At 42.6% G+C, this 25700-nt stretch overlaps 1 protein-coding gene across 1 annotated transcript in view; it reads left to right on the top strand.

Moving 5' to 3' along the window:
- Window positions 1-276: 276 nt before the first annotated feature.
- ELAPOR2 (endosome-lysosome associated apoptosis and autophagy regulator family member 2) overlaps window positions 277-25700 on the top strand; it is a 186313-nt gene continuing 160889 nt past the window's right edge. The window contains exon 1 of the mRNA XM_073898735.1: window positions 277-567. Within this exon, the coding sequence (XP_073754836.1) occupies window positions 364-567 (204 nt within the window). The 5' untranslated portion in view covers window positions 277-363. The remainder of the gene's footprint in view (window positions 568-25700) is intronic.

The following is a 25700-nucleotide window of genomic DNA, read 5'->3' as shown; positions in this document are numbered from 1 at the left end:
GGCCACGGGGACCGGGGGATACCGCGGGGGGCCGCCGCGTCTCTCGCCCTCCGCGGCGCCGCGACGCTCGGGCCCCGCCGCGGTGCAACCCCTCCGGACCCGCTGGGCCGGCCCGCCGCCCCCGCCCGCACCACCTGCGCCCGGGCTCCCGCGTCTCCGCCCCGCGTCCCGCCCCCGCGCCGCGCCCGCGCCCCGCGGTCCCTCCCTCCGGCGTGACGGGAGCACCGGCGCCGGCTGCCCGGCTCCGAGCGCAGCCGAGCTGTCAGCGGGCGGACGGGCAGGGGGCGAGCGAGCGGCGAGCCGAGCGCACCCCACCCGGGGAGGCTGCCTTGCTGCCGGCCGGCCGACCGCAGCGGGACGGAGATGCGGCTCCTCGCCCCGGGGCCGGCGCGGGGGAGGGGCCGGGGGCGGCGGGCGGGGGCTCCTCGCTGCGGGCTCTCGCCGCCCTGGAGCCCCGCCTGGATTTGCTGCTGGGCGCTCGCCGGCTGCCGGGCGGCCTGGGCTGGGGACCTGCCCTCCTCCTCCTCCTCCTCCTCCTCCGGCCGCCCGCTTCCTCCTTGCCTGGAGGTGAGCCGCACCTGGTCCTTTACCTGGAGTTTGCGGGGGAGGGAGAGGAGGGAGCGGGAGGTGAGGGGCGAGGCGGGTGCCCGTTTGTTCCTCCCTGCCGTCGCCTCTTGCCTTCCTTGGCGGACCGGGGCTTCCGTGTGTTGCAGGGATGAAGTTGCCCGCCCCGGGAGGCTGGCCGAGAGAGAGGGTGTGTGGCTTTGCTGTCTTTTGGGGGATGCTTTTCTGTTCGCGCTCTTGTTTTGAGGGCTCTGAAGGACTTTGCGGCGCCCTCTTCTGAGTGCCAGGCTCGAGGACTTGGGCCTTGGCAGAGATTTCAGCAAGTGGGATGGCGGGGAGACTGGGGAAGCCCCGCTGGTGGATGTGGAGACCCATCTCTTCACAGCTCTTCTAGAGAGCCAGATATTGCCACAGGAGGGTTTCCCCGCTTCCCGGCCCCCCTATGTCCCTCCTCCCCGTGTCTCCACTCCCTTCTCTTCCCCTAGACCCTGTAGGGGTCTCTACAAACCCCTTCTTCCCACTCGCCCCCACTCAGCTTCCTGATAAGGCCCTGGGGACTTGCTAAGCCAGTGTGTGGTAACACTTGGCATCCTTCTGGCAAAATACGGATATGAATTAGGGAGAATAAAAGAGTGTGTACTTAGGGAAGAGGCGGGTTGGTGATCTAGAAAATTAGAAAAGACAGAGTGAATATGCTCCTTTTGGGAGGTGTTCATCTGGCTGAAGCATCGCCACTGTTTATTTTGTACTTAGTGATTATTGTTGACTTATGGCCAAAAAGAAGAAATTATGGGTGATGACATTTTCTCCTGCTTTTAGGGGAACTGGATTTAATTTACAGGGGGTGTCATTGGCACTTGTAGTGGGTGTTTATCTTTCCTTTTAGTGTTCCAGAAAGTGCAGCCTCTTAATGAAAATCAATGAGGGGAAGGAAGCAACATTTCTGACCTACTTTGAGTGATTATGTTCAGGATATGGGGAGTGGATACTGTTTTTAGGAAGATGGCTAGGAATCAGGGTGATGGGTCATTTTAATTTTTGTAGCAAAAACAGGTTAGCCAGTAGCCCCTCTGAGAAGAAAGGCCAGACCCTGTTCCTTTGTGTGTGATGCTGTAACTTTTGAATTTTACCCAGACTTAAATTATAGAGGATGGGTGCTCTGGACATCGTCCATCATCCTTGGATTTTCATCTTCCTCTCTCATAGTACAAGTCCCAGGACAGACTGAAATGAGAGAGAAACAGATCAAAGGCATATGTGGGAGCACATGAGAGTGTTGCAATTGGGGAAATCAGGGCAAGCTCTCAAGAAACAGCTGTGTTTAACTTCAGATTTTATCAATATAATTCGTAGTTTAATCTGTGTTCTCCAGCTTTACCTATCACCTGGGAATGATCCGTTCTTCCAGATTTCCACAGAAAGCTGCTTCTTGGACATCAGCTGTTGTAACAGGACAAACCTAATGCCTTGCCTCCAGCCCGCAGCCTCCGTATGCACAACATACTTCTTTTTCTGAAAGGAAATGTCTTAAGCTTTTTTAACACTAATTCTTAGTAATGAAGAATCTCCTTGAAACATCAGGGTGAAATTTGGGGCCAGTGGACTGATGTGGTCACTGCAACTAGACTGATCATTTGGATGATCACATGCACCACGGATTTACACCTAGAAAGAACAGAGTAAGAGCCTGCAGCCTAACAAAGAAATAGTGAAATGAGAGGCAGGAAGATGACAGAAAGTTCAGGAAGACTCTCTTCAGTTAATCCCAGCTGTTGCACTGACTTTAGAAATTGCATGTGACTCAGTGCCTTGAGGTCTCCTTTGAATTTCCCCCCCAAAAGTAGGAATACGTGACTTATATAGAGGGATTATATTGAGCTTGCCCGTGGCTGGTTGTGTTTTTAGAAATGGTGATGGATGGATGCATTGATATTCTTCCTGATGACTGACAACATTTGTTAGATGACTGACTGAAAGTTAGAGGTTCTTTTGGAAATAGGAGAGGCCAAGCAGTCTCATAGGGGCTGAATCCGCTCCTGGGCACCTGGTCTAACTAGCTGAGACAGTTTTCTAGAATTGATCATTGTTTCTCTCTGACACTGTTTTTGAGAGGAAAGGGGGAAGAGCAGGTGTTTTCCAGGCTCTGAGGGTAAGGGTCTGTTTGTGCTGGGAGGAAGGGAGGAGGCGTCCTCTGAGGTGGAGCTGTGGAATTGTAGTCCAACTCCTATGGACAAAGAAATAAAATAACTGTTTTGTGTGTTCACTCTTACCTGTTTATCCCTTTCCACTATTGAGTAATAGAGAAGGAGGTGAATGCTGCACACCAGAACACGGCTATGTGCTTGGGGAGCAGAGAGGGTACAATGAAGGTCAGAGGCTAGAAACTAAGGCCAGCTCTTAATATATGAGAGAATGTTGAAAAGGATGGGAAAGTCTGTGATTCTAAACCTCATTTCCTCCCAGTAGTTTGAGTTTTACCTTCATTGACCAGTATTTTTATAAAAGTAGACATGATTACATTACGTAGACTTTCATTTTCCTTGCTTGCTCCTTAGAAGAAAGCTAGAGAAGGAAAAAGAGAGGCACAGAACATTGGCCTGGGAGTAATCAAGTTATAATTGCTGAAGTTTGGAAAAAACCCTTCACAAAGACAATCGGGTTATGGGTAAAGTTTCACTTAGATTTTCGCAGAGAATGAGACTCTGGGGTGAAACTCATGAAGTACGGCTTCCTTTGTCAAGTCATTGGATTATGGAGCTGAAAAGGGGAGAAAAATGATTACTTTGGAATGAAAGCTCAGCTGGTGATCAGATCAGCAGGGTAGAAGCACGAGCACAAACAGGAAGGCTGTAGTTTGGGAGACAGAAATAAAAAAGTAAAGTCAGTGTGTCCGAGAGGAAGGACAGGAGGATGTGACTTTGGTAAATGGTGTTGAAGGAAAAAAAAAATATGAAGACTCGACGTCAGAAAGTGCAGAATTAATTTTTCAGGCTTATGCGTAGGGAAACATAGGAAGGATAAGCATCCTCTGGGTTTCTTGGCACCAGTTTTTTGCTTGTAAAATGACAGTAATAAAAACTACCTATTTCTGTTGTGAGGATGAGATTAATATACATTAAAGGAAAACAATCTATGTAAATGTGAGAGTTGATTATTGCTGGATTAGTAGGCCTGGATCCTGATATTTCAGGAAGGGTCTACAGGGAGATTTCAGAGGCTCAGAGGATAGACTTATCCAATAATGGAATTGGACTGGAATTTTTGCCTCATTGAATAATAAGACTTAATGGCACTGTCAGAGGAAAAAAAATGATAAAGGCCAACAGATGATTCAGAGGTGGAGTAAGGTATTAGAACATAGAGTGCATGAGAGTAAAAAGAACAGAACTAAGTGGATTATGTATGCATTATTTAAATTTGGACCTTGATTTTTAGTTCATTCCTCTAAAATCCTGCATAATACGATTTTCTACCGGTCTTTGAATCTTGAGAATGATGCCTTTTTGCCAACAGTTTTTATTCCACAGGCATTTATTGAGCTTATACTAGGTGCTGGGTGACATGTCAGATGATGTGAAATTACAAATTAAAAAAATAAAATTTAATCGGGTAAGGATGAGACAGAAATGTAAACAATTGCCACGAAGTGATTTGGGACCATGAGAGAAGAAAGGGAGAGGTCACATGCCGTGGGAAAAGTCAGAAAAGGCCCTATCAAGGAAGTGAGTGGGACCGGAAAGATGAGGCAAAATTTGCCAAGCAGACAAAGGTCAGATGTGTGTGTGGGGTAGGAGGACATTTCCAGGGTGGAACGCAGACTGAGAAAGGGCAGAAAGACAAAGCTGCATTGTGTTGTAATAGGTTGTAGCTGGGACACAGCCTGCCGTGGGGAGCTTAATGAGAGATGAGTCTAACGGGCAAGCAGAAGAAGGTGGATCGTAGGGGGCCGTGTGTCATGCTAAGAAGCTGGTCTTCATTTGGTAGATGTTGGGGAGAAACAGAAAGATGTAAACAACAGGAGCAACACGATATGCTTTAGTTTGGCCACGGTATGGAATCCCTATTAGTGGGGGCGGAAACAGAAAGAGGTGAGACCTGCTAGGAGCAATTGCAGTAGTCCAGGTAAAGGATGACGGACCTCGATTAAGGAGCGGCAATGAAGATGGCAAAGGGGGCATGCTCACAGAAGGTCGAATTGCTGGGAAGTGAATGTGGAGGGTAAGGAAATGAAGGATCTTGGACTGAAGAGGAGATGGTGCATCTGACCTCTGTGACAAAGAGAAGATGAGGAGCTTGGTTCTGGGGAGGTTGACTTGAAGTAGAGTTTGTCAGGAGGGAGTTGGGTATCAGGCCGTGTCGTTTAGGGCCTGGTATGTGCTGACATGGGAATCACTTGAATGAAAGGCATGGTTGGAACTGCTTTATTGGATGCAGTCACCCAGGGAGTGGGAACAGAGAAGACACAAGGTTAAGACGGGTTTTACCAACATTAAGGTGGCAGAAATGGAGATGTCCACAAAGGAGACATATAGAGTAAGGGAAATGGACAGCACAGACTGTGAGGAACGTGAGAAAAGCCTTTGAAGGAAAGAAAAGGGTGGTTGTGGTGTCATTTGGCCAAAGAAACTCGAATACGATGAGGACCGAAAAGAGAAGATTGAATCTGACCATTGGGTTGCTGGTACTCAATGGCAGAGTGGTTTCTCTGGAATGGTGGGGATGGCTTGAGTATTAACTGGGAGGTAAGGTGGGGGGGTGGTGGCGAGGGAGGAAGGGAGGTGATAGAGGAGAATTTTATTATATAGCCTTTGTAGATTGGGTAAGAGATTAGGTCTTTCAAGTCCACGTCCATCAGAAGAGTTGCACATGGCCGTATCTTTTTCAGATTTGGAGGACAATGGTTGAGAAATATACTTTCAGCAGACAGTCTCTGAAGGTCATGGGCTGTGGGGGAGGGTGTCAGAGATTCTAAAGTCACACTGTTTTGAAAGGGGTTAGGACTCAGCCTTTGTTTTCAAGCAGTTAAGGTAATTAATCTTGCCTGTGAAGCTTGTGGAGGTGATTTTCCCTTTCAAGTTCTTAAGCTCAGAACCATTTCTCGTGTTTTAGGCAAATGTGAACAAGTATTCACACCATCAATATTTACAATGTAAAACTAAGAGTTGACAGTTCTGTGAAGTGTCATATTTTAGCACAAGGGATGGAAATAGCAGAGCATAGTATATAGAGTGGCACATTTTCCTATCATAGTGTATTCTTCGGAAGTGTCTTGGATCTTATAATAATTCCTTATTGTCAGAAAACATCAGTCAAATTTTGGTTGCCTTTTCCTTCTCCCTGAAGAAACCATGGATAATTCTTGTCCCTTTTTACATTTCGTAGTCTAAGTTATGTGTACTATTTCAGTATTAAACCCATGTTTATTGTGTACTTAAGTACCAGGTACTAGCGGTAGAACAGTGAACAAAACATGTGGCTGTGCCCACGTTGAGCTTTCTCATCTCATGAGGGCAGAATCAAAACGCCACCCACCATGTAAGCATGTTTGCCGTAGTGGTATGATGGAAAATCGCTGTGTGCAGTGGGAGTATATGGCCATTCTAGTCTGGGGTTGGGGGGATTCCCAAGGAAAAGATGTTCAAGCTAAGACCTAATGGATCCATAGGAGTTTGTTGGATGAAGGTTGTGCCTGGTGGTGATAACATCTCAGACAAAGGAAACCTCCTGGCGGGGATCAGTTTCTGTATCCTCCTTTAACTCCTCAAGCCTTTAACTGCTAAAGACAAAGGATCTTTTCTCAGAATTCTAGTCACAGGCTGTTGTTTACTCTCGGGCATGCATATGCCATTCTACAAATGTTTTGCACACGCAGGACTGCCCTGTAAGGATGGGTGAGTTGTGCACTGTAGAAGGGCACCCAGCAGTGGGAGCAGTTAAAAGCTAGAATCCATCCAGTGTGTGTGTGGCCAGCCAGCTATCCTGGCACAGGTCTGTGTCCATCTGCAGGAAGGAGTACCTTCTCCCACTTTATAGATCCAAAGGGGTAGCATTTTCTGAGTCCTGTCCAAATGCTTTACCAGAGGCTCTGAACACCCTCCCCTTCTCCCTCCAAGTACATGCTCATTGAGTGGAGGATTTCATCGTCTTACTCAGCAAACAGTGATTAGATATCTTTATGTTTAAGACACTTTAGGGGTTTTTTTAAAGATAAGTAGGATGTAGGTCCTCTTTTCTGGCAGCCCTAATCACTGCCTTCAAAATAAAGTAGTGTGGGTGGCCTCCACTTTTTCCATTATAAAAAGAAATCTTTATAGTACATTTAATCTTAATTGACATTTTCTCTCAGTTATACCAGATTTAAGACTCTGCAATAAAAACTCAGTGATCAGAACATATTGAAGTTTACTCTTCAACTCAGTTTATAGCTCTGGAGTTCAGGATACTATTTATTGCTTATTCAGATCTTTACTTTTGAAGTTTTTTTCTCTAGGTCAGTGGTTCTCAAAGTGTGATCCTAGGACTAGCAGTGTTAACATTACCTGGGAACAGGTATCTGGGTGGCTCATTCGGTTAAGCATCTGCCTTTGGCTCAGGTCATGATCCCAGGGTCCTGGGATCCAGCCCTGCCTCAGGCTCCCTGCTTCTCCCTCTCCCTCTGCCACTCCCCCTGCTTGTGCTTGCTTGCTCCCCCCCTCTCTCTGTCAAATAAGTAAAAAAGAATCTCAGAAAAAAAAAATTCCCTGGGAACTTGTTAGAAATGCATGTTCTTGGGCTTTGCACAGCAGTCTGTGTTATAGCCATCTCCCCAGGGGATTATGTTGTACCCCGATGTAGGAGAACCACGTCCTAGGTATAAGGTGAGGAATACAGTTTAGTTGCTTGAAACCCAGGGACCTGTTTCATTGTTAAAGTTCCTTCAGCTGTAACTCAAGCTGACTTGCTGTTTCTTCAGGGCATCTTAGAAACTCCTACAGTAATCACATCAAATGGAGCCCGAGCTCCTCCCATTACCATGAAGTGTATCAGCAAGCATTTCTCTGTTATCTTCTATACACCAGGTACTAGGCAGGATTCAGCTAATAATACAGGATGCAGAGGACATCGTCATCCCTCTCTAGGAGCCTAAGGTCTGAGGGAAGAAAGAAGCAGCCGCTCCTGGAAATTACCGAGTGTTTCTCCCTGAAATAGACATTGGAAGAGAAAAACATGGTAATATTAAGAAAGTATGGTCAGCCTTCTTGGTAAATGTTTGCCAATGTTTGCTAGTTACGGGGAGGAGATTGTTGTGTATATTTTACTCCAACTGCAAGTGTCTTCTTGTTATAGTAGACAAAGTATCAAAGGTGATCAAGGAATTTATTCACATCTGGGCTCTGCCACTGTGTTACCTTGACCTTGTGCAAATCAACCTCTTTGAATCTTTCTTTGTCTGAAAATGGAGACAGTGACTCCTGCCTTATCCACGTTAGAGTTACTGGGAGAATCTAATGCATTTGGAGATGCTTTGTAAATTTTAATGCAGAGCCAGGTAGTAGTTACTATGCTTGTCTAAGTTAAGAACAGTGTTTCTGAGAGTATGGATTGAAGTGGAAAGGGCTGGGACGCGGAAAGGAAATTTGTTTACTTATGAAAGTATCTTATAGGAGTATTTTTTCCTAATTACGCAAGTTGTGCATAGTGAAAATTTTAGAAAATAAAAGAAAGTATTAAAAAAGTCAGCTCTGGTCTTCCTCTTGGGGAATATCTGGAATTAATGTCTTAGCTCATTTTCTACTTACCCATTTTCTTTTTCAAAACCACAAGTGAGCCCAGAGTATATATCTTTTCCTCTCTTGTTGTAACCATTTCCCAATGACACTGACACTTCTTTGTAAGTATTTCCGTAATAGTTATAAAATATTTTAATATGTAATATATTGCAAAATAGTGCATCATTTGAATGTCTGCCACTGTTCACTTATGAGTCATTTACTTCACCATTTCACTGAAAATGCTCTCTTCAAGGTCAACAGTGACCTCTTCACTAAACCCAGCCCTTATTCCTCCTAAAACCTGCCTGGTTAGAGGCCCTGGACTTGATTGCTCTTGTCACTGACGAAACTTGTACTTGGCTTCCGGCGCACCTCACTCCCTTGGCTTTTCTCTTCACTGTGATTCTTCTCAGTTCCTGGTTCTGTCTCATCTCCCTGACTTCTTTACATTGGGGCTTCCCTGCCCTTCCTCCTCGGTCCACCTATCTTTTTTGTCATCCTCCCACTCTTGGTGATTTTATCCAGTTTCTCGGCTTTAAATCCCATCTACATGTGGACAGCTCTCAGGTTGACATCTTTGGCGCGGAGCTTTCCCTGGATTCCCAGCAAGCACAGCCTCTGTGTCTCCACGTGGAGAGTTACCTCAAATCTGACACGTCTGAAGCTCAGCTCCTGACATTGCCCCAAACTTACCCCTTCCCCATTTCCTTTAATGACAATTCCTTCCTTCCTTTGCTCAGGCCTATAAAACTTTCGAGTCTCCACAGACTTCTTTTTCTCTCACGTCCTATATCCAGTCTGTCAGCAACCCCTCTTGTCTCTGCTTCAAGACACTGCCAGAAATTTTCACCTTCTGGGCCACACCACCATCTTCTCTTGCCTGGATTATAACTTCCCATCTACGTCTCCTTTAGTTTGTTCCCAACAGAGCAGTAGGAGATCACCTAAAACCTAAGTCCTAAACAGTGTCATTCTGCTGCTCAAAGTTCTCGTAAAGGCTTCAGTCCCAGCCCAAGCTCTGATGGTGGCTTCCAATACCATCCAGCCTCCAGTAAGTCTCTGATGAGGCTTATTAAAGCCTGTCTCTTACTACTACTCTCTCCATTCTTCGCTCAGCTTCAGCCTCCCCAGTCTCCCTGCTCTTTGTGGAATATGTTGTGTGAGTTCCTTTCTCAGGAGCTGCTGCTTTGCTCCGCTTGGACCTTCCTTCACTCAGGTGTTTGCTTGGCTTTCTCCCTCATGTGCTTCTGGTTTCTGCTCCGCTGTCATTTTCTCAGTAAGGCCTTCTCTGGGCACCTCTTGCGAATAGCACCCTCCTTCTTTCCATCCTCATTTCCTGCTTTTATTTATCTCCGTAGCACTTTTTAGCATCCATTATGTAATGTATATATTCTAGTTATTTGTTTTGTTTTGTTTTTATGACTCCCTCTCAATAAATTGCAAGCTCCATAAAGACAGGCCAATATCTTCCTCCCTCCCTTTTTCTTTCTCTATTTCAAAATAGGCTACTTTTCCCCTGGCACCTCAAACAGTGCTTGACACAGTAAATGCTTAATAAATATTTGTTGAATGAATGAGTAAATTTAATTTTGGGCCCTGAGGTTTTTAATTGTAATTTAAAAATGTTATAATTTCATAAGCCATGCCTGAATTTCTTATTATTGAAGCTAGATTACTTGTGGTAGAAATCTTAGGTGGAAGGACATGAACTATATCTTGGCCAACAGTGAAAATTGTTACTGTTACTAACTTGATGGTGGAAAATGCTGTCTCACTGATGCAATTTACATTTCTTTAATCGCTACTGAGGGTCAGTATTTTTCATATCACTTAGCTTTTTATATTTCACTTTTTAGGGAATTTTCTGTTTGGGTGTTTTCACTTAATATTTTTCTTCTTTTTTTTTTTAAAGATTTTATTTATTTTTTGACAAAGACACAGCGAGAGAGGGAACACAAGCAGAGGGAGTGGGAGAGGGAGAAGCAGGCTTCCCGCTGAGCAGGGAGCCCGATGCAGGGCTTGATCCCAGGACCCTGGAACCATGACCTGAGTCGAAGGCAGACGCTTAACGACTGAGCCACCCAGGAGCCCCTCACTTAATATTTTTCTTACATATATGAGCTCTTCATTGTAGTAAGGATAACATTCAATATACATTGAAAATATTTTTCCCTTGATTTTTTTTCCCTGTCTACATGTTTTGAGATAATACCCAGAGAAAGCCAATAATTATTAACACCATAAAAATGTATATGGAATTACTTCCCTTAACATAATCAAATAGGAATACATTTAATTAAAAAAAAAGACTGATGCTTGGCACATAGTACCTTATTAAATTCCTACAGTAAATGGAAGTCTATCATGTGTTTGGCTGACAAAAGTACTGAAGCAGCTGCAAAGTGACTAAGAATTCTTGGGCTTGGATTGACAGTCTTTTGCTCTGAGATTCTGTTTTTGAAATTTCAAGACTGCCCTACTTCATTCTCTGTTACTCATTTTCAGTGGCCATTCACATGTTTGTCTGTTCACCTAGTATTTAATGAGTTCGTATCGTCTGTTTCTCTCACGGGAAAACTAATACTACCTCAGTCTATGATTATACTACAGACGGGCTAAGTGCTGTGTGGGAGTCACGCGCAGGGTTAAACAGAAGCACAGAGAAGGGGCAACTAAGTCAGATTAAGGAGCCCTGCCTCAGAGAAAGTCTGTTTGAGCTGAGTTTTGAAAGATTTCCAGAAGTGCGTTCTGGGACGCACAGAGGCCAGCGCATCTTAGTCAAAGCAAACAGGCTACGTAATGGCCCTGGAGGGATGAACTCCTGTGAGCATGTCCAGGGCTAGAGTGAAGGCACATGGGTAGGGGTGGCAAGAGATGAGGGGGCTGTGAGGAAGGCAGGAAAGCTGTGGGGAGCCACTGATGTCAGATGGGAAGGATTATTCTGTTGGTGAATGGAGGATGATAAAAGAGGGATCTTAATGGAGGCCAGAAGATCAGTTAGGGGACTGGTGCCTCTCCCAGGGGGAGAAAAAACAGAGCTAAGCAACTGACTGAGTGGAGGGGGAGGGTGGTGCTGGATGGTACATTGTAGTCTCTGGTGACCGCTAGGTTTTCTGCTCAGGCTCCTGGGTGGATCATCAGCCTTTCATTGAGATTGAATGCTCATGAGGAGGAGGAGGAGGCCGGTGGCTGGAAGAAAGAGAATGAGTTCGTTATTGGCATCATGAGTTTAAAGTGCCCCAGGGATAGCCGCATAGTGCTCTCCCGGAGACAGCTGCGTGTCTGAGAGCAACAGGCGGGGGGTGGGGGGGGGGGGGGCCCTGGGTGGCTCAGTGGGTTAAGTGTCCAACTCTTGATTTCAGCTCAGGTCATGATCTCAGGGTCGGGCGAGCTCTGCACTCAGCGGGGAGTCTGCTTGGGACTCTCTCTCTTCCTCCTCCCCCACTCTCTCTCAAATACAGAAATCTTAAAAAAAAAAAAAAAGGCCAGCAGAGTGAGAAATAATTGAGAATGAGCCCGAGAGGGCACAGCCCGCAGAGTGATTGCACAGAAGCTGGCTGAGGGTTAGCTGACTGGTAAATCTGAAGAATGAGAGAGATGTGGCATTTCTTGATGTCCAGTAAGGCATTTGAAATGTTTATCTTTGTAGGGCAAGAAGCGGCAGTATATGCTGAATGATGGTATAACTAGCAGATTGTTGACTGTTTGAACAAATGTACCCTGAGGTTATTAATTTAAGGAATTGATGCTAATTGGGAGGAAGGTCTTCAGTGTAATGCTCTAGTCCCCCCACATTCACAAGAGATACATTCCAGGATGCGCAGTGGGTGCCTGAAATCCTGGACAGTACTGAACCCTGTATATACTATGTTTTTTCCTATACATACACTCCCGTGACAAAGTTTAAGTTAAAAATTAGGCTCAGCCTGGGTGGCTCAGTCGTTAAGCGTCTGCCTTCAGCTCAGGCCATGGTCCCAGGGTCTGGGGATCGAGCCCCACATCGGGCTCCCTGCTTAGCGGGAAGCTTGCCTCTCCCTCTCCCACTCCCCCTGCTTGTGTTCCCTCTCTCGCTGTGTCTCTGTCAAATAAATCTTTAAAAAAAATAAAAATTAGGCTCAGTAAGAGATTAACAACAACAATAATAAAATGTAACAACTGTAACAATATACTATAGCAAAAGTTATGTGAATGTGGTCTCTCTGAATATCTTACTGTACTTACTCTCCTTCTTGTGATAATGTAAGAGGATAAAATGCCTGCGTGATCAGGTGAAGTGAGGTGAATGAAGTAGCATTTGGCTACTTTTGACCTTCGGACTATACATCAGGAGGGGGATTGTCTGCTTTTGGACATGGCAGAACCACGGATGGAGGGGCCTCCTGTACCTTTAGTGTTAGTATGTAATCTCTGAGCTGTTGTTGTTTCACTATTTAATTGATGTTTTGGTTTTGGGAAGGCTTAACCAAATTTCGTAAAGTCAGAAAGCTGGGAAAGATGCCTAATGACTTGGAAAGCAGAATTGGGATTTAAGATGATTTGAAAGGCTAAAATAATGGGCAAACATAATTGTTAAATGTAGACTGTTCTTTTTGGTTCTGAAATTTAGATGTTCAAGCATAGGATGAGGAAGTCTGGCTTACAAGTGCTTTTGAAACAACAGATATCACATGGCTGCTAAAAGCAACGATGGGGTATGCGTCTTAGGCTTTATTAATATGAGCACAGTGCTTGACTCATAGAAGGTAGACATTTAATTTAGGTTAGTGATTCAACTGAAGTGTAATATTTGAAGAGGGATATTGACATCTGGACACGTTGACTTGATGTGCCAATTAGGAAATGAACTAATATTTTTTTTTTAAAGATTTTATTTATTTGACAGAGAGAGACACAGCAAGAGAGAGAACACAAGCAGGGGGAGTGGGAGAGGGAGAAGCAGGCTTCCCGCGGAGCAGGGAGCCTGATGTGGGACTGGATTTCAGGACCCTGGGATCATGACCTGAGCCGAAGGCAGATGCTTAACCGACTGAGCCACCCAGGCGCCCCTAGGAAATGAACTATTTGGAAAGTATGTCCAAATACTTGAGGACTGACTGAAGGGATTGAGGATGGTTAGCTCTGAGGAGACTTAAAGGAATCATGATCGTGAGCTTCAGATGCATTATGTGCAGTCATGTGTAAGAGGCATTTATTTAGAGGATGAAATTAGGATTGGTGGGTAGTAGGCAGAAGAATGCAGAATTTAGTTCATCCAAGAAGGTGTTTTATTTCTTTTTATTTAAAAAAGTTTTATTTCGAGAAGGTGTTTTATATTTGTAGAGTCATGAACTGCTTCTTTGTACTTTGAAATTTTCAGGGTTCCTGTTTTGGACAGACTGATGGCCTAGGTCACATCTATGAGTTCTGGTTTGCTACACTGTGCCTATATTCCTATGGTGGATGTAAGGGGCAGTTCAATGATTGCTCAAGGTTACATACATTCCTATTGTAACAGGCAAGAAGATAAATATCCTTGGTGCTTCAGTTCTAGGACACATTCATTCTAATCTGTCATATTTAGCACTTTATTCTAAGATTGCAACAGTGTAAACACAAAACAATGCCTTTGGTGTTTAACAACACTCTCCTAAAATTGAGAGTGGAAAAAATTGGCCATTTGAAATTTAAGTTTGACGTTGACTTCTATTTGGTAATTCTTAGGCATATCAATAATGCATACTAGGAAGTAACTTGAGCCAAAATGACAGTAGATGCTTAAACATATCTGAGCTTGGTATGCTATGGAAGTGCTTCCCTATCTAAAGAGCAGATAAATATTAACACTATTTGCTCAATTTTGTTATGATTCCTTTTTTTACATTTGACCTTTCAAAAATTAAATGCAGTATGTGTGCATTCTAGAAAAATACTCATAATCCCGCCAAATAAACACACTACTCTTAAAACCATAGCATTTGTAATAGGAGTAATAAAAAGAACAATAGTCAAGTACAATTTTAGGGCTTTTTGTTTATTAATTGATTCATCTTCCAACCTCTAATGAGATTGGTCCTAATACTTCCAGCATGGTTGTATGACTAGTTGTGAGCCCCAGCTGTTGCCCCAGTACCCACACTGATAACAATCAGGCTACTCTGTCTCTATCACATATATCAGACATCTTTGCATATATTTCATTATGAATATACATGCATGTTTACAAAATGGGAATATTTGGCACAGTTTGGTAATTTTTTTTTTTCATTTAACAATATGCTGTGAAATTACCCCCTCAGTTTGACTCCTCTAGAATTTTATTCATGCTTAATGTAAGGTAAGCCTCTGACTTGATTTCCTGAATAACCAGTTTTCACACATAGTATTTTTGAACAATCTATAATTCATCCTTTCTCCATTGATTTGTTTTCTATACCATCTATTGTGTGGGTGGGTATATACTTCTTAATCTATTGTTTTATATATAATATGTGACATATGTATACTCAAAAATATTTGATTTCTTTTAGGCTATTTTCTGTACTGTTGATTTTTTTTTTTTTAAAGATTTTATTTATTCATTTGAGACACAGATACAGAGAGAGAGAGCATGAGCAGGGAGAGAGGCAGAGGGAGAGGGAGAAGCAGGCTCCTTGCTAAGCCAGGAGCCTGACGTGGGGCTCAATCCCAGGACCCTGGGATCATGACCTGAGCCGAAGGCAGATGCTTAACCATCTGAGCCACCCAGGCGCCCCTGTTGATTTTTTTTTTTTTAATCAAGATTGCACCCAGGGTTTTATAATATGATTTTATAAGATACTTGTTGCTTTTCTTTCAAAAATTTCTTAGCTGTTCTCACTTCATTTAGTCTTTAGGTTCAACTTCAGAATAATTTTGAGAAGTTTAAAAAACTCATTGGAATATTCTCTTGGATTCTGTTAAATCTCTTGTTATTTAGAAAAATTTGTCATCTTTATAGACTTACCTTCGCATTTGAAGACCTAGTTTGCTTTGGTTCTTGGAATATTCTGTACTTTTCACGAGCACTGACTTCGTATTCCTAAGTATTTGTTGTTATTATTTTTTCTGGCCAGCTTTCCCCTGCCATCTTTTAATTGAGTTTTCCCTGATAGGTTGAAAAGCCATTGGTTTTTGGAAATTAATTGTATATCTAGTCTCTTACACAGCGGTCTTGTTAATTCTAGTATTTTGTTACCTTCGATTTTCTCGATAACAAGTTCTACTTATTGAGTAGTTAAACGTGTGACGCCCTTTACTTACATTCACAGTAATCCGCACAGCTATCCCTCCCTCTGGCTTTAGAGTTGAGGAAACTGAAGCTCAAAGGCAAGGACTAACTTGAGAAACATGTCAAAGGTAGTGAGCCATAAGGCTGGGATACCTGCATCCCCAGAGACCTCGCTTTCCGCTGAACTTCACTGCCTCCCACTCTGCCTACACAGAACTGGTCTACACTTACCTCTCGCTACACCTACTTCTCTCAGCCTTTGTCCTGGATCATATGAAGTGCACCCAGCACCTCTTGATAATGTTTTTTGCCTTTAGTCAGTCGTTTTTAGATTCCTTTTTCTCAAGGCAGTACTCCCTTATGTGTTTTAGATCGCTATCTTCTGCTCCAGGGTAGATGTTAGTGTTGCACATTTTTTTTTTAACTTTAATTTAATTTTATGATGTTATGTTAATCACCATACATTACATCATTAGTTTTTGATGTAGTGGTTCCATGATTCATTGTTTGCGTATGACACCCAGTGCTCCATGCAGTATGTGCCCTCTTTAATACCCATCACCAGGCTAACCCATCCCCCCACCCCCTCCCCTCTAGAACCTTCAGTTTGTTTCTCAGAGTCCATTGTCTCTCATGGTTCGTCTCCCCCTCTGATTTCCCCCCCTTCATTTTTCCCTTTCTTCTCCTAATGTCCTCCATGCTATTCTTATGCTTCACAAATAAGTGAAATCATATGATAATTGACTTTCTCTGCTTGACTTATTTCACTTAGCATAATCTCCTCCAGTCCAGTCCATGTTGATGTAAAAGTTGGGTGTTCATCCTTTCTGATGGCTGAGTCATATTCTGTTGTATATATGGACCCCATCTTCTTTATCCATTCATCTGTTGAAGGGCGTCTCGGCTCTTTCCACAGTTTGGCTATTGCGGACACTGCTGCTATGAACACTGGGGTGCATACGGCCCTTCTTTTCACTACCTCTGTGTCTTTGGGGTAAATACCCAGTAGTGCAATTGCTGGGTCATAGGGTAGCTCTATTTTTAATTTTTTGAGGCACCTCCACACTGTTTTCTAAAGTGGCTGTACCAACTTGCATTCCCACCAACAGTGTAAGAGGGTCCCCTTTCTCCACAACCTCTCCAACATTTGTTGTTTCTTGCCTTGTCAGTTTTTTGCCATTCTAACTGGTGTAACGTGGTATCTCAATGTGGTTTTGATTTGAATTTCCCTGATGGCTAATGATGATGAACATTTTTTCACATGTTTTAACAAAAAGAGCTCTCTATCCTGCTGTGCTTCACCCCCACCCAGGTGCGTACGTGCCCGTACATTCTTCTCTTCTCTTGAGGATGCGGTGTCTGTGCTGAGTCCCTAGTCCAGTTTCTCTTGTCTGGCAAACTTTATTCCCCTGGTACGCTGATCAACTGAGGGGGGAACCTCAGTCTCTCTCTACTGGATTCTTGTGTGGAAAAATTTTTTAGAAGAATTTTTTTAAGAAGGAAGAAAGCAGAGCCGTCTGTGGTTCTTCCATAGTAAGCACACGTGATGGGCCCTGGACGTCAGGCATGTTCTGTCCCTGTCTTGACCTGTGCAGTTGTGGGAATAGAGAACGGAGAAGGAGAGCTAAGCGGGAGTGAGGGGAGGGGGTGGGGGTGGGGGGTGTTCTGATGACATTTTTTTTTTTTAAATGCATTTTTTTTAAAGATTTTATTTATTTATTTATTTGAGAGAGAGAATGAGAGATAGCACAAAAGGGAAGAGGGTCAGAGGGAGAAGCAGACGCCCCGCTGAGCAGGGAGCCCGATGTGAGACTCGATCCTGGGATTCCAGGACCATGACCTGAGCCGAAGGCAGTCGCTTAACCAACTGAGCCACCCAGGCTCCCCTGATGACATCTTAAAGCAGAAGCCTGTGAAACTTCAGATGTAAAAGGCCAAACTCTTTTGTTGGAAAAAACACTCTGTACCAAAGACAACTCAGAATTAAAACCAATGGGCAATAATTCTCTCATTTTATGGAAACTATTTTAATGTTTTTGTTCTCCATTCCCTCTTTATCTTTAAAGACTTACATTACAGTTCCGGGGGCCAGGCATTGTTCTAAGTGTTTGACACATAATAGCCCATTTAAAAGCAATCGTTTTATTAGTCCACTCCTTCTTATGTAAATTATACTGTTTTAAAGTGTTATTCAGATGTTTTATGGGAAGGCTACACAATTGCCTTAACCTCTTTTTTTTAAGTTTATTTGAAGATTAATCGAAGCACATTGAGCTGCATAGCTAGGGAGTATATAATTTGGTTGGTTTTGTTATATGTATACACTTATGAAACCATTACCATAATCAAGATAGCCATTTCTAATACCCCCAGAGATTTCCTGCTTCCCCTTTGTAATCCACCCCATCCTCCACCCTGTCCCTAGGCAGCCCCTGAGCAGCTTTCTGTCACTGTGGATTCACTTGAATTTTCTAGAATTTCATATAAATAGAATCCCATGTCAGGCGTGCGCGCGCTCACTCTCTCTCTCTCTCTCTCTCTCTCTCTCTCTCTCTCTGTCTTTTTTTTTTTGGCCTGGCTCTCTTCACTTAGCATAATGATTTTGAGATTGATCACATTGTGGTGTGCTCAATAGTTTGTTCCTTTGTTCCTTTTTATTGCTGAGTAGCATTCCATTGTATGGCTCTACCACATATGACTATCTATTTTTAACATACTATAGTTCTAATCATGGTACTTGATATGCTTAAGCTCCAGTATGATAATGTAATCTATGAATATCAAGAACTCATTAGCGAGCATTTCAAATAGGTTGTTTATAAAGTTCAGCAGCAGCAGCCTAAAATGTAAATGTAGGCACGAAAGGACTCTTGGCATTCTGAGATATTCTGGGAGGTAATTTAGGTTTCTGTTGTACTCAGTATTTAGTGCTATTTCAGAGAAGTCTTGATTTTTTTGAAAAGCTAATCATTCAGTTAGTCAGTTAGATAGGCTTGTTTTTGGAATTACTTCCATTTGCCTGCCTGTCTGCCTATAGATCATTTTGTTATCAAATAATGTTTGGGGGGCGCCTGGGTGGCTCAGATGGTTAAGCGTCTGCCTTCGGCTCAGGTCGTGATCCCAGGGTCCTGGGATCGAGCCCCGCATCGGGCTCCCTGCTTGGCGGGGAACCTGCTTCTCCCTCTCCCTCTACTGTTCCCCCTGCTTGTGCTCTCTCGCTCTCTCTATCAAATAAATAAATAAAATCTTTAAAAAAAAAAAAAAAAAAGAACCAATATGAGTTTGAAACTCATCTTTAAAAAAAAAAAAAAATAATGTTTGGCAGAGTGCACAGAACAAAGGCGGACCTTCAACCAAGCATTCAGAGGCTAAAATGAGGACTTTTTTAGTTCATGGTGTTGAGCATTTGTGTATGCTCTAGATGAGAGTAATGTTGGTATTCATTTGGAAGGACAATTAAATGTATTCATTACTTTCATTTACTAGTTGAAATTATATTTCTAAAAAGAAAAATCCAAAATAGCTAGCTTTAATTGCATTTTTGTTTTTTTTTTTTTGGTGGGAGGTGGTAGGAATTTGGTTGACTAACACGTTTGCCTTTAGAACAAAGTAAGAATGCATTTAGACTAGTAGTGCTTCTGCAAATTTTGGGAACTCTTTTTTTTTTCTTTTTTTTCCTTTTCCTCTGGAGAAACAAAAGGTACTAGTAGGAACCAGGATTGTGAGACTGGCTGACCTGTCCTATTTGGGTTTATTTCTTCTGTAGCAGTAGCTGGTGACTTTGACAGGACAGGGAGAATGATGTGACTCATTCCACTTGATGGTAGTGAGTTCTGCATTCTCTGCTGGATACAGACACACGTAGACCAGTTCTTAACCCCGACCTTCTTTTCAGTTATGACTTTTTTTCTGACCTTCCTTTCAAAACCAGTCTTTACCTTTATTTCTTTATTTTTCTACTCTTTTTTCAACTCACTATAGTCTGGCTTTTATCCCAATCATTTTCCTAAACCTCTTGTTATGGTCAGTGATCATCTCTAATTATTAGCAGTTTCTTTATTTCTCGTCTTACTCCATTTCTCTGCAGCATTTAATCCTGTTTCCAGCCTGCTCACTTCGTTTTCTAAGACATTGAAATCTTGTATCACTCAGTCTTAACATCCTTATTTCTTTAGCTAGCTACTCTTTTCTTGTTTGGTAAATGTTGCTTTCCCGGGTTTTTGCTTTTGGTCGTCTTCTCTTTGCATTTATATATGTCCTCTCTGAATCCTAGCCTTTATTCTTAATTTTGTGTATATAGTAGTAGTACGTGCTTACTATACACAATTTGAGTATACATTTGAGAGTACATGATTTGAGTATATTATAAACAATTTTGAACAAGCCAAAAAGATGAATATCACCTGCAGTCCCACTGTGGAAAACCATTGTTGGAATTTTTCATCTGACTGCTTGTCTGACATAAGCCTTTGTTCAAATGAATCTTAAATCCAACTTCCAATGCTTAATTCTCCATCAAGTTCCAAAAACACATTTACAGCTCCTTAGAAGACACCTCTAGTAGGATGTCATGGATCCCTTCAAATGAAGTACATCCTGAACCAAATTTATTATCTTTCTCTGTACCTGAAACTAGTTTTTCTTCTTGCTTCCATTTCTGATTGGTTAATAGAGACTTGATGTCATTAGTCTTTTTCCTTCTTGTCTCTAAGCTCCACATCACTCAGTCATGAAACAGATCATTTTAATTTGGTCTGTGAAGTCCTTTATCACGTGGTCTCAGGAGATCATTTTTAGCTCTCTTTGTGCGCTTTACTCCCTTCCCTTTCAACCCTCTGACTTATTCTCCCCGTTTTCTAACCATCTAACCATCATTCCCCATTTTCAGAGATTCTCATGCACTTCCATCCTTCCTTGTGGAGCTCATGGCCACATGGGAAATTTCCTTTCTCTCTCTGGTGTAGCAAATCTCTATCATTCAAGACCTGGATTAAGTGCCCTTAGTTGTGGCTGAGATACACCTGCTCAGGTGGAATGAATCTGAGGCCTAACACTTCCTACATTTGCTTTGATTTTTTGATTTGTTCTACCTGGAGAAGAAGCCAGTTCAAAGGGCTCCGACCGATTGCTTTTAGATCTATGAAGAGCTACCTTTAAAGGATGGACTTAAGGTGTATTTCAGACTACTGACCTGGGACCACGGAGTGGATGTTATGGTGAGGAACGTTTTTCTTCAGATTACGGGGGAACTGTAACCCTTAATGATGTATAGCCATGGGAAAGACTTGATAAACTAGTGAGCTCTTCATCAATAGAAGTACACAAGCAAAGACTAAATGACCATTTCTCCTAGATTTATTCATTTAATCAATATTATTAATCACTTTGCCAGCAGCTGTGCTGGAGGTTTCAAGATGAAGAAGTAAAATCTTTCCTTTAAGGACCTTACAGTCTAATGTAGTGGTTCTCAACCTGGCTGCAGATTAGAATCACAGACCAGTGATTTATTTCCATTTTAGAGATCTCAGAGGACAGGGTCTGGGAAACATCCTCCAGTGTACAGCCATGGATGGTTATAATCACTTACCGTTACTTTTCAAAGTGCCATTTATTTAACACCTCCTCTAGGACAAGGCTACATGATGTTCATTTATTCTTTCACCAAATATTTCTTCAGCCCCCTTTTTTGTGTTTGTCCCTGGGCTAGGTACCAGGAACATATCAGTGGATAAAAACAGAGTTCCTGCTCTTAGGGAATTTGTAGAAGGGCAGAATATGGACATCATGCAAACATGTGACAGCTGGTATACGTCTAAGAAGAAAAATAAAGGAGGTGAGGGGATAGAGGAGGTGTCTGGTCTCTAAGAGGTCAGGAAGGGGCTTTTGATGCTGTGGCCTTGGAGCAGTGCCTGAATGAAGGGGGGGGGGTCAAGCTTTGCAGACATCTGGGGACAGGGCTTCCAGGCACAGGGACTAGCAAGTGCAAAGGCCTTGAGATAAGCATACACTTGACATGTTCAAAGATGAGTGACCCACCAGGGCTGGGGGGGGATGAGTGAGGGGGGACGTGACAGATGTGAACACAGATTACGGGTAGATGGGGTGTGGCAGATCACATGATGCCATTTAGGACACGTTGGAGACTTTGACTTTTTTTTTTTTTTTAAGATTTTATTTATTTATTTGAGAGAGAGAGAATGAGAGACAGAGAGCATGAGAGGGAGGAAGGTCAGAGGGAGAAGCAGACTCCCCGCCGAGCCGGGAGCCCGATGCGGGACTCGATCCCGGGACTCCAGGATCATGACCTGAGCCGAAGGCAGCTGCTTAACCAACTGAGCCACCCAGGTGCCCCTGACGACTTTGACTTTTATTCTGAATGAGAGGAGAGCCCCGGAGGGTTTTGAGTACAGTTATAATATGATTTATATGTAAAAAGTTCAAACTAGCTGCTATATGGAAATAGATGATAGGACATGGGTGAAAACAGATTAATTAGGTTAGTCCAATAATCTAGTTGAGGCATTATGGCAGCTTAGATGAAGGTTTTAGGGGTGGAATGGTAAGAAGCAATTGGATTCTGTATCTATTTTGAATTAAAACCTATTTTTATATATTTTTTAAGGGATGATTGGCTTTACTAAGATCTCCCAGGGAGTGACTTTATTTTTTTATTTATTTAAAAAAAATTTTTTTTAAGAGAGAGAGAGAGAGGGGTGGGGAGGGGCAGAGGGAGAGGGAGAGAGAGAGAATCCTAAGCAGGCTCCTTGCCCGGTGCAGAGCCCGACTTGGAGCTTGATCTCACGACCCTGAGATCATGACCTGAAACAAAATCGAGAGTCAGATGCTCAACAGACTGAGCCATCCAGGCGCTCCAGGGAGTGACTTTAGCTAGAGAAAGAAGGGGACCATGTGCTGGGGTGTGTCAGGAGAGGTAGGGGAGCCAGTGAAGGAGAATGGGGGCCCCGAGTCCAGATGAAGAGAGTGTTGAAGGAGAAGCCAGTGAGGCACTGAATCACATGCTGTTGTTGGAGCAAGAGGAAGGCTGAGAATTGATGTTTGGATTTTTTGAGGTGGGGGTCAACAGTGATTTTGGCAAACGCAATTCTGATTGAGGGGTAGAGGCAAAAACACGATGGGAGTGGGTTCAGGAGAGAATGAGAAAAAAGGAGGCAGACTCCATGAGAACAGGCAGTTCTTGGAAGGAGCATTGCTAGTAGTGGGGGTGGGGAGGGAAAAGTGGCAGTAGTTCAAGGGGGAGTGCACATAGTTACTTGGGGAGAGTAATGCCAAACCGTACTTCAAGGCTTCTTCCAAATGCAAGATTTTGTCCTACAATTAGTGGCTCTGGTTTTATTTGTTTTTTTTAATACCTTGTTTAAGAATTTCTTGAGGTGAGGCACACCTATACTTTTCTCTCCTGTTTAATTTGAGACTTTTTAAAAATCAAGCTCAGACATTTTGTTTATACCACATGACTGTTTCCTCCTCCTTTCTGGTTTGGGGATGTCTTTTTGCATTAGTTTTCTAGGGCTCCCACAACAAAGTACCACACACTGGGTGGTATTTATGGTCTCAGAGTTTGGGAGGCTGGATGTCCAAAATCAAGGTGTCCTTCTATTCCAGACCCCTGTTCTTGGCTTAGAGATGACCATCTTTTTCCTCTGGCTGTCTTCCCTCTAGGCCTGTTTTTGTGTACAAATTTGCTTCTTTTTTTTAGGATTCTAGCCGTATTGGAATTGGACCCACTCTAATGACCTCATTTTAGCTTGATTACTTGTGTAGAGCATATGTCCCCAAATCAGGTCACATTCTGAGGTACTGTGAACTAGGACTCAAGTGTACGGATTTGGGGAGGGGACCTGACACCTTTACTTTCTCATGGGCTCATTTCTGAAGTTTTATTCTGATAACATTTGAAATTTTTCTGCCGGTTGGTATTTAGACACAGTTAACCTAGTCATTTTGGGGACCTTAGGCATTGCTTTAGAGAATTGGGGCCAGGAGGTGGATTTCCTGATGTAAAATGAGCACTTGCTGAATTGCAACTTCAGTGAACTGCCTTTTTGAAAAGAAATATCAAATGAGTTAGAGGTGATTTCTTAACACTTCCTGTGAACAGGAGGTTAGACTTTTCTTCGACCTCTCAGTCACTTTCATGTTTCAAATAGTAGAACAAGTAAGCTAGTAGATACACTCTCTACCTTGGCAGGGAGAAGAGGTAAATCAGAGTACCTTCTCTATGAAAATGTTTACATTAAATATGTGTATCCCCTCCCTGGTATTACAGAGATGAAAACATAGCCTAGTTCTAAATAAAGGCCAACGTGTGACCCTATAATATGTCACCCTTGTTATAGACAGAAATTAAGTTGTTTATTATAAGAAGTTTGGTGGTGGTTGCATTATAGAAATTGGTTCATATTTGCTTAGCTGGGTGCATGATCCCAGGAAATCTCTCCAGCAAATTTTTGCCTGTCTTGTTCTCTCTAAAGAGTTGCTTTTCAGCATCAGGTTTTGGTTGGAATATAGGTCCTTAAGATGTATCCTCATAAAACAGTTTGTTGCAGTAATGGATTTTACTTGGAAACCGTTGAACTACAGAATGCAACTAACAATTGTAGTTGTCAGCACATAGGCTTGGGAACTCTCATTTCTTCATTAGTGCCAAAGGAAGAAATGTAAATTTAATTGTGGAATAGCAGATATTTTTTGTGGGCTTATTACTGCCTTATGGGATAAGGCAGAATACAGTGCTTTAAAATGAGGAAAACATCCGTGGTGAAAATTAGTGCTAAACAGAATACTTATTTGGATATTTTTTGAATCACTTTTTGGTTTAGAAACCTATCATTTGTCCCTGAAATAACTCCTGAATGAATCTCTTGGAGACAGCCTTGGTCTTTTTTGACTTTGTATTCTTGGTAAATAATGAAATAATCTTTTCATATTGTTTAAACTTGAAAAAAAAAAACCCTCTGAATAAGAAGGTGAATTCTTCTCTAGTGTAAAGTAGCAGCAACCATATCCTCAGTGGGGTTTCCACAGGTTAAGCCTGGCAGTAGTTCACATACTAACTGTATTAAAGCCGACAATTTGTTATGATGGATTCTTGTTCTGGGTCCACAGTCTACCTAATTGATGACCATGGCTCAGTGCGATCTGATTCGATATTCTCGTGCATTCGTGAAATCACAGCCCTTCTTCCAGCTTCCTCCCTTACTTTCTCATGTTCAGTGACTCTGGAAAGGCATCTTTTTCTTAGTGTTTTCTCAGTGACTGTACTGGAGGAATACAAAGAGCATATGGAAGCAGATACATGCGTAGGTCTTGATTTTATGTTTTGGTAGACTGGTTTATATAAGCAGATACAACAGGCGAATATGTTTGTTGAAGGTTTGCCTTTTACCAGCTGCTGCTTTCTCCTCTTCCCTAGGCTGGCCTGCCAGAAATGCACACCTTTATTCCTACACCGTTTGACAAAAGTTGCCAATTGACAATTTTTCAATGGGTTGAATTAGCTCCTTGAGAAACGCAATATATGTTTAATGTGTGTATTTTAAGAATGTTGAGGATTTTTGAAGAATTGTGCTCAAATTCGATTTTGTTGAAATGGAATGTTATTAATTATTAAAAGTTTTTAATGATTGAGGCTTAATGTTTCTTAAATATTGTTAACAGAATTGGCCTTAACTTACAACAGCTTAAAAAACATGCAGTCTACTTTAATTATTCAGAAGAAAAGTTTTATTTTTATTGCATTTTTTTGGGGGGGGGAGGAACTGAATTGCTACAGAGGTAATGTTCACCTGGTTGTGTATGTACCAGGCTAGGGTGGCATGGGCATTGACCAGGGAGTCAAGGGACCCGGGTATGGGATTTTTCTTACTGGTAGTTGGCTATTGCGACCTTGGGGAACTTGCTTTCTCTTGGGCTTGATCTTCTCATTTGGAAGAGAGAAAGATTGGTTTGGATAATCTATAAAGGCTTTTCTTTTCTTTATTTCTTCCAGTTTTATATTTTTAGAGAAACAGGGATTATGTCTTTGCCTCTTATTGGGTACTTTTGACTGTGGAATTTTTTTTGTGTTCAGTATGGTCATACTTGGCAGAGTGATGTAGCTTGATAGTTTCTAGAAACTAAGCATTGTCTACGAATAGTCA

The sequence above is a fragment of the Callorhinus ursinus genome, unplaced genomic scaffold, assembly GCF_003265705.2.
Source record: "Callorhinus ursinus isolate GAN/ISIS: 27379988/994484 unplaced genomic scaffold, GSC_fseal_2.0 scaffold12, whole genome shotgun sequence".
Taxonomy (NCBI): Eukaryota; Metazoa; Chordata; class Mammalia; order Carnivora; family Otariidae; genus Callorhinus; species Callorhinus ursinus.
Note: the sequence above shows the minus strand (reverse complement) of the source record. Positions and strands in the feature narration are given on the sequence as shown.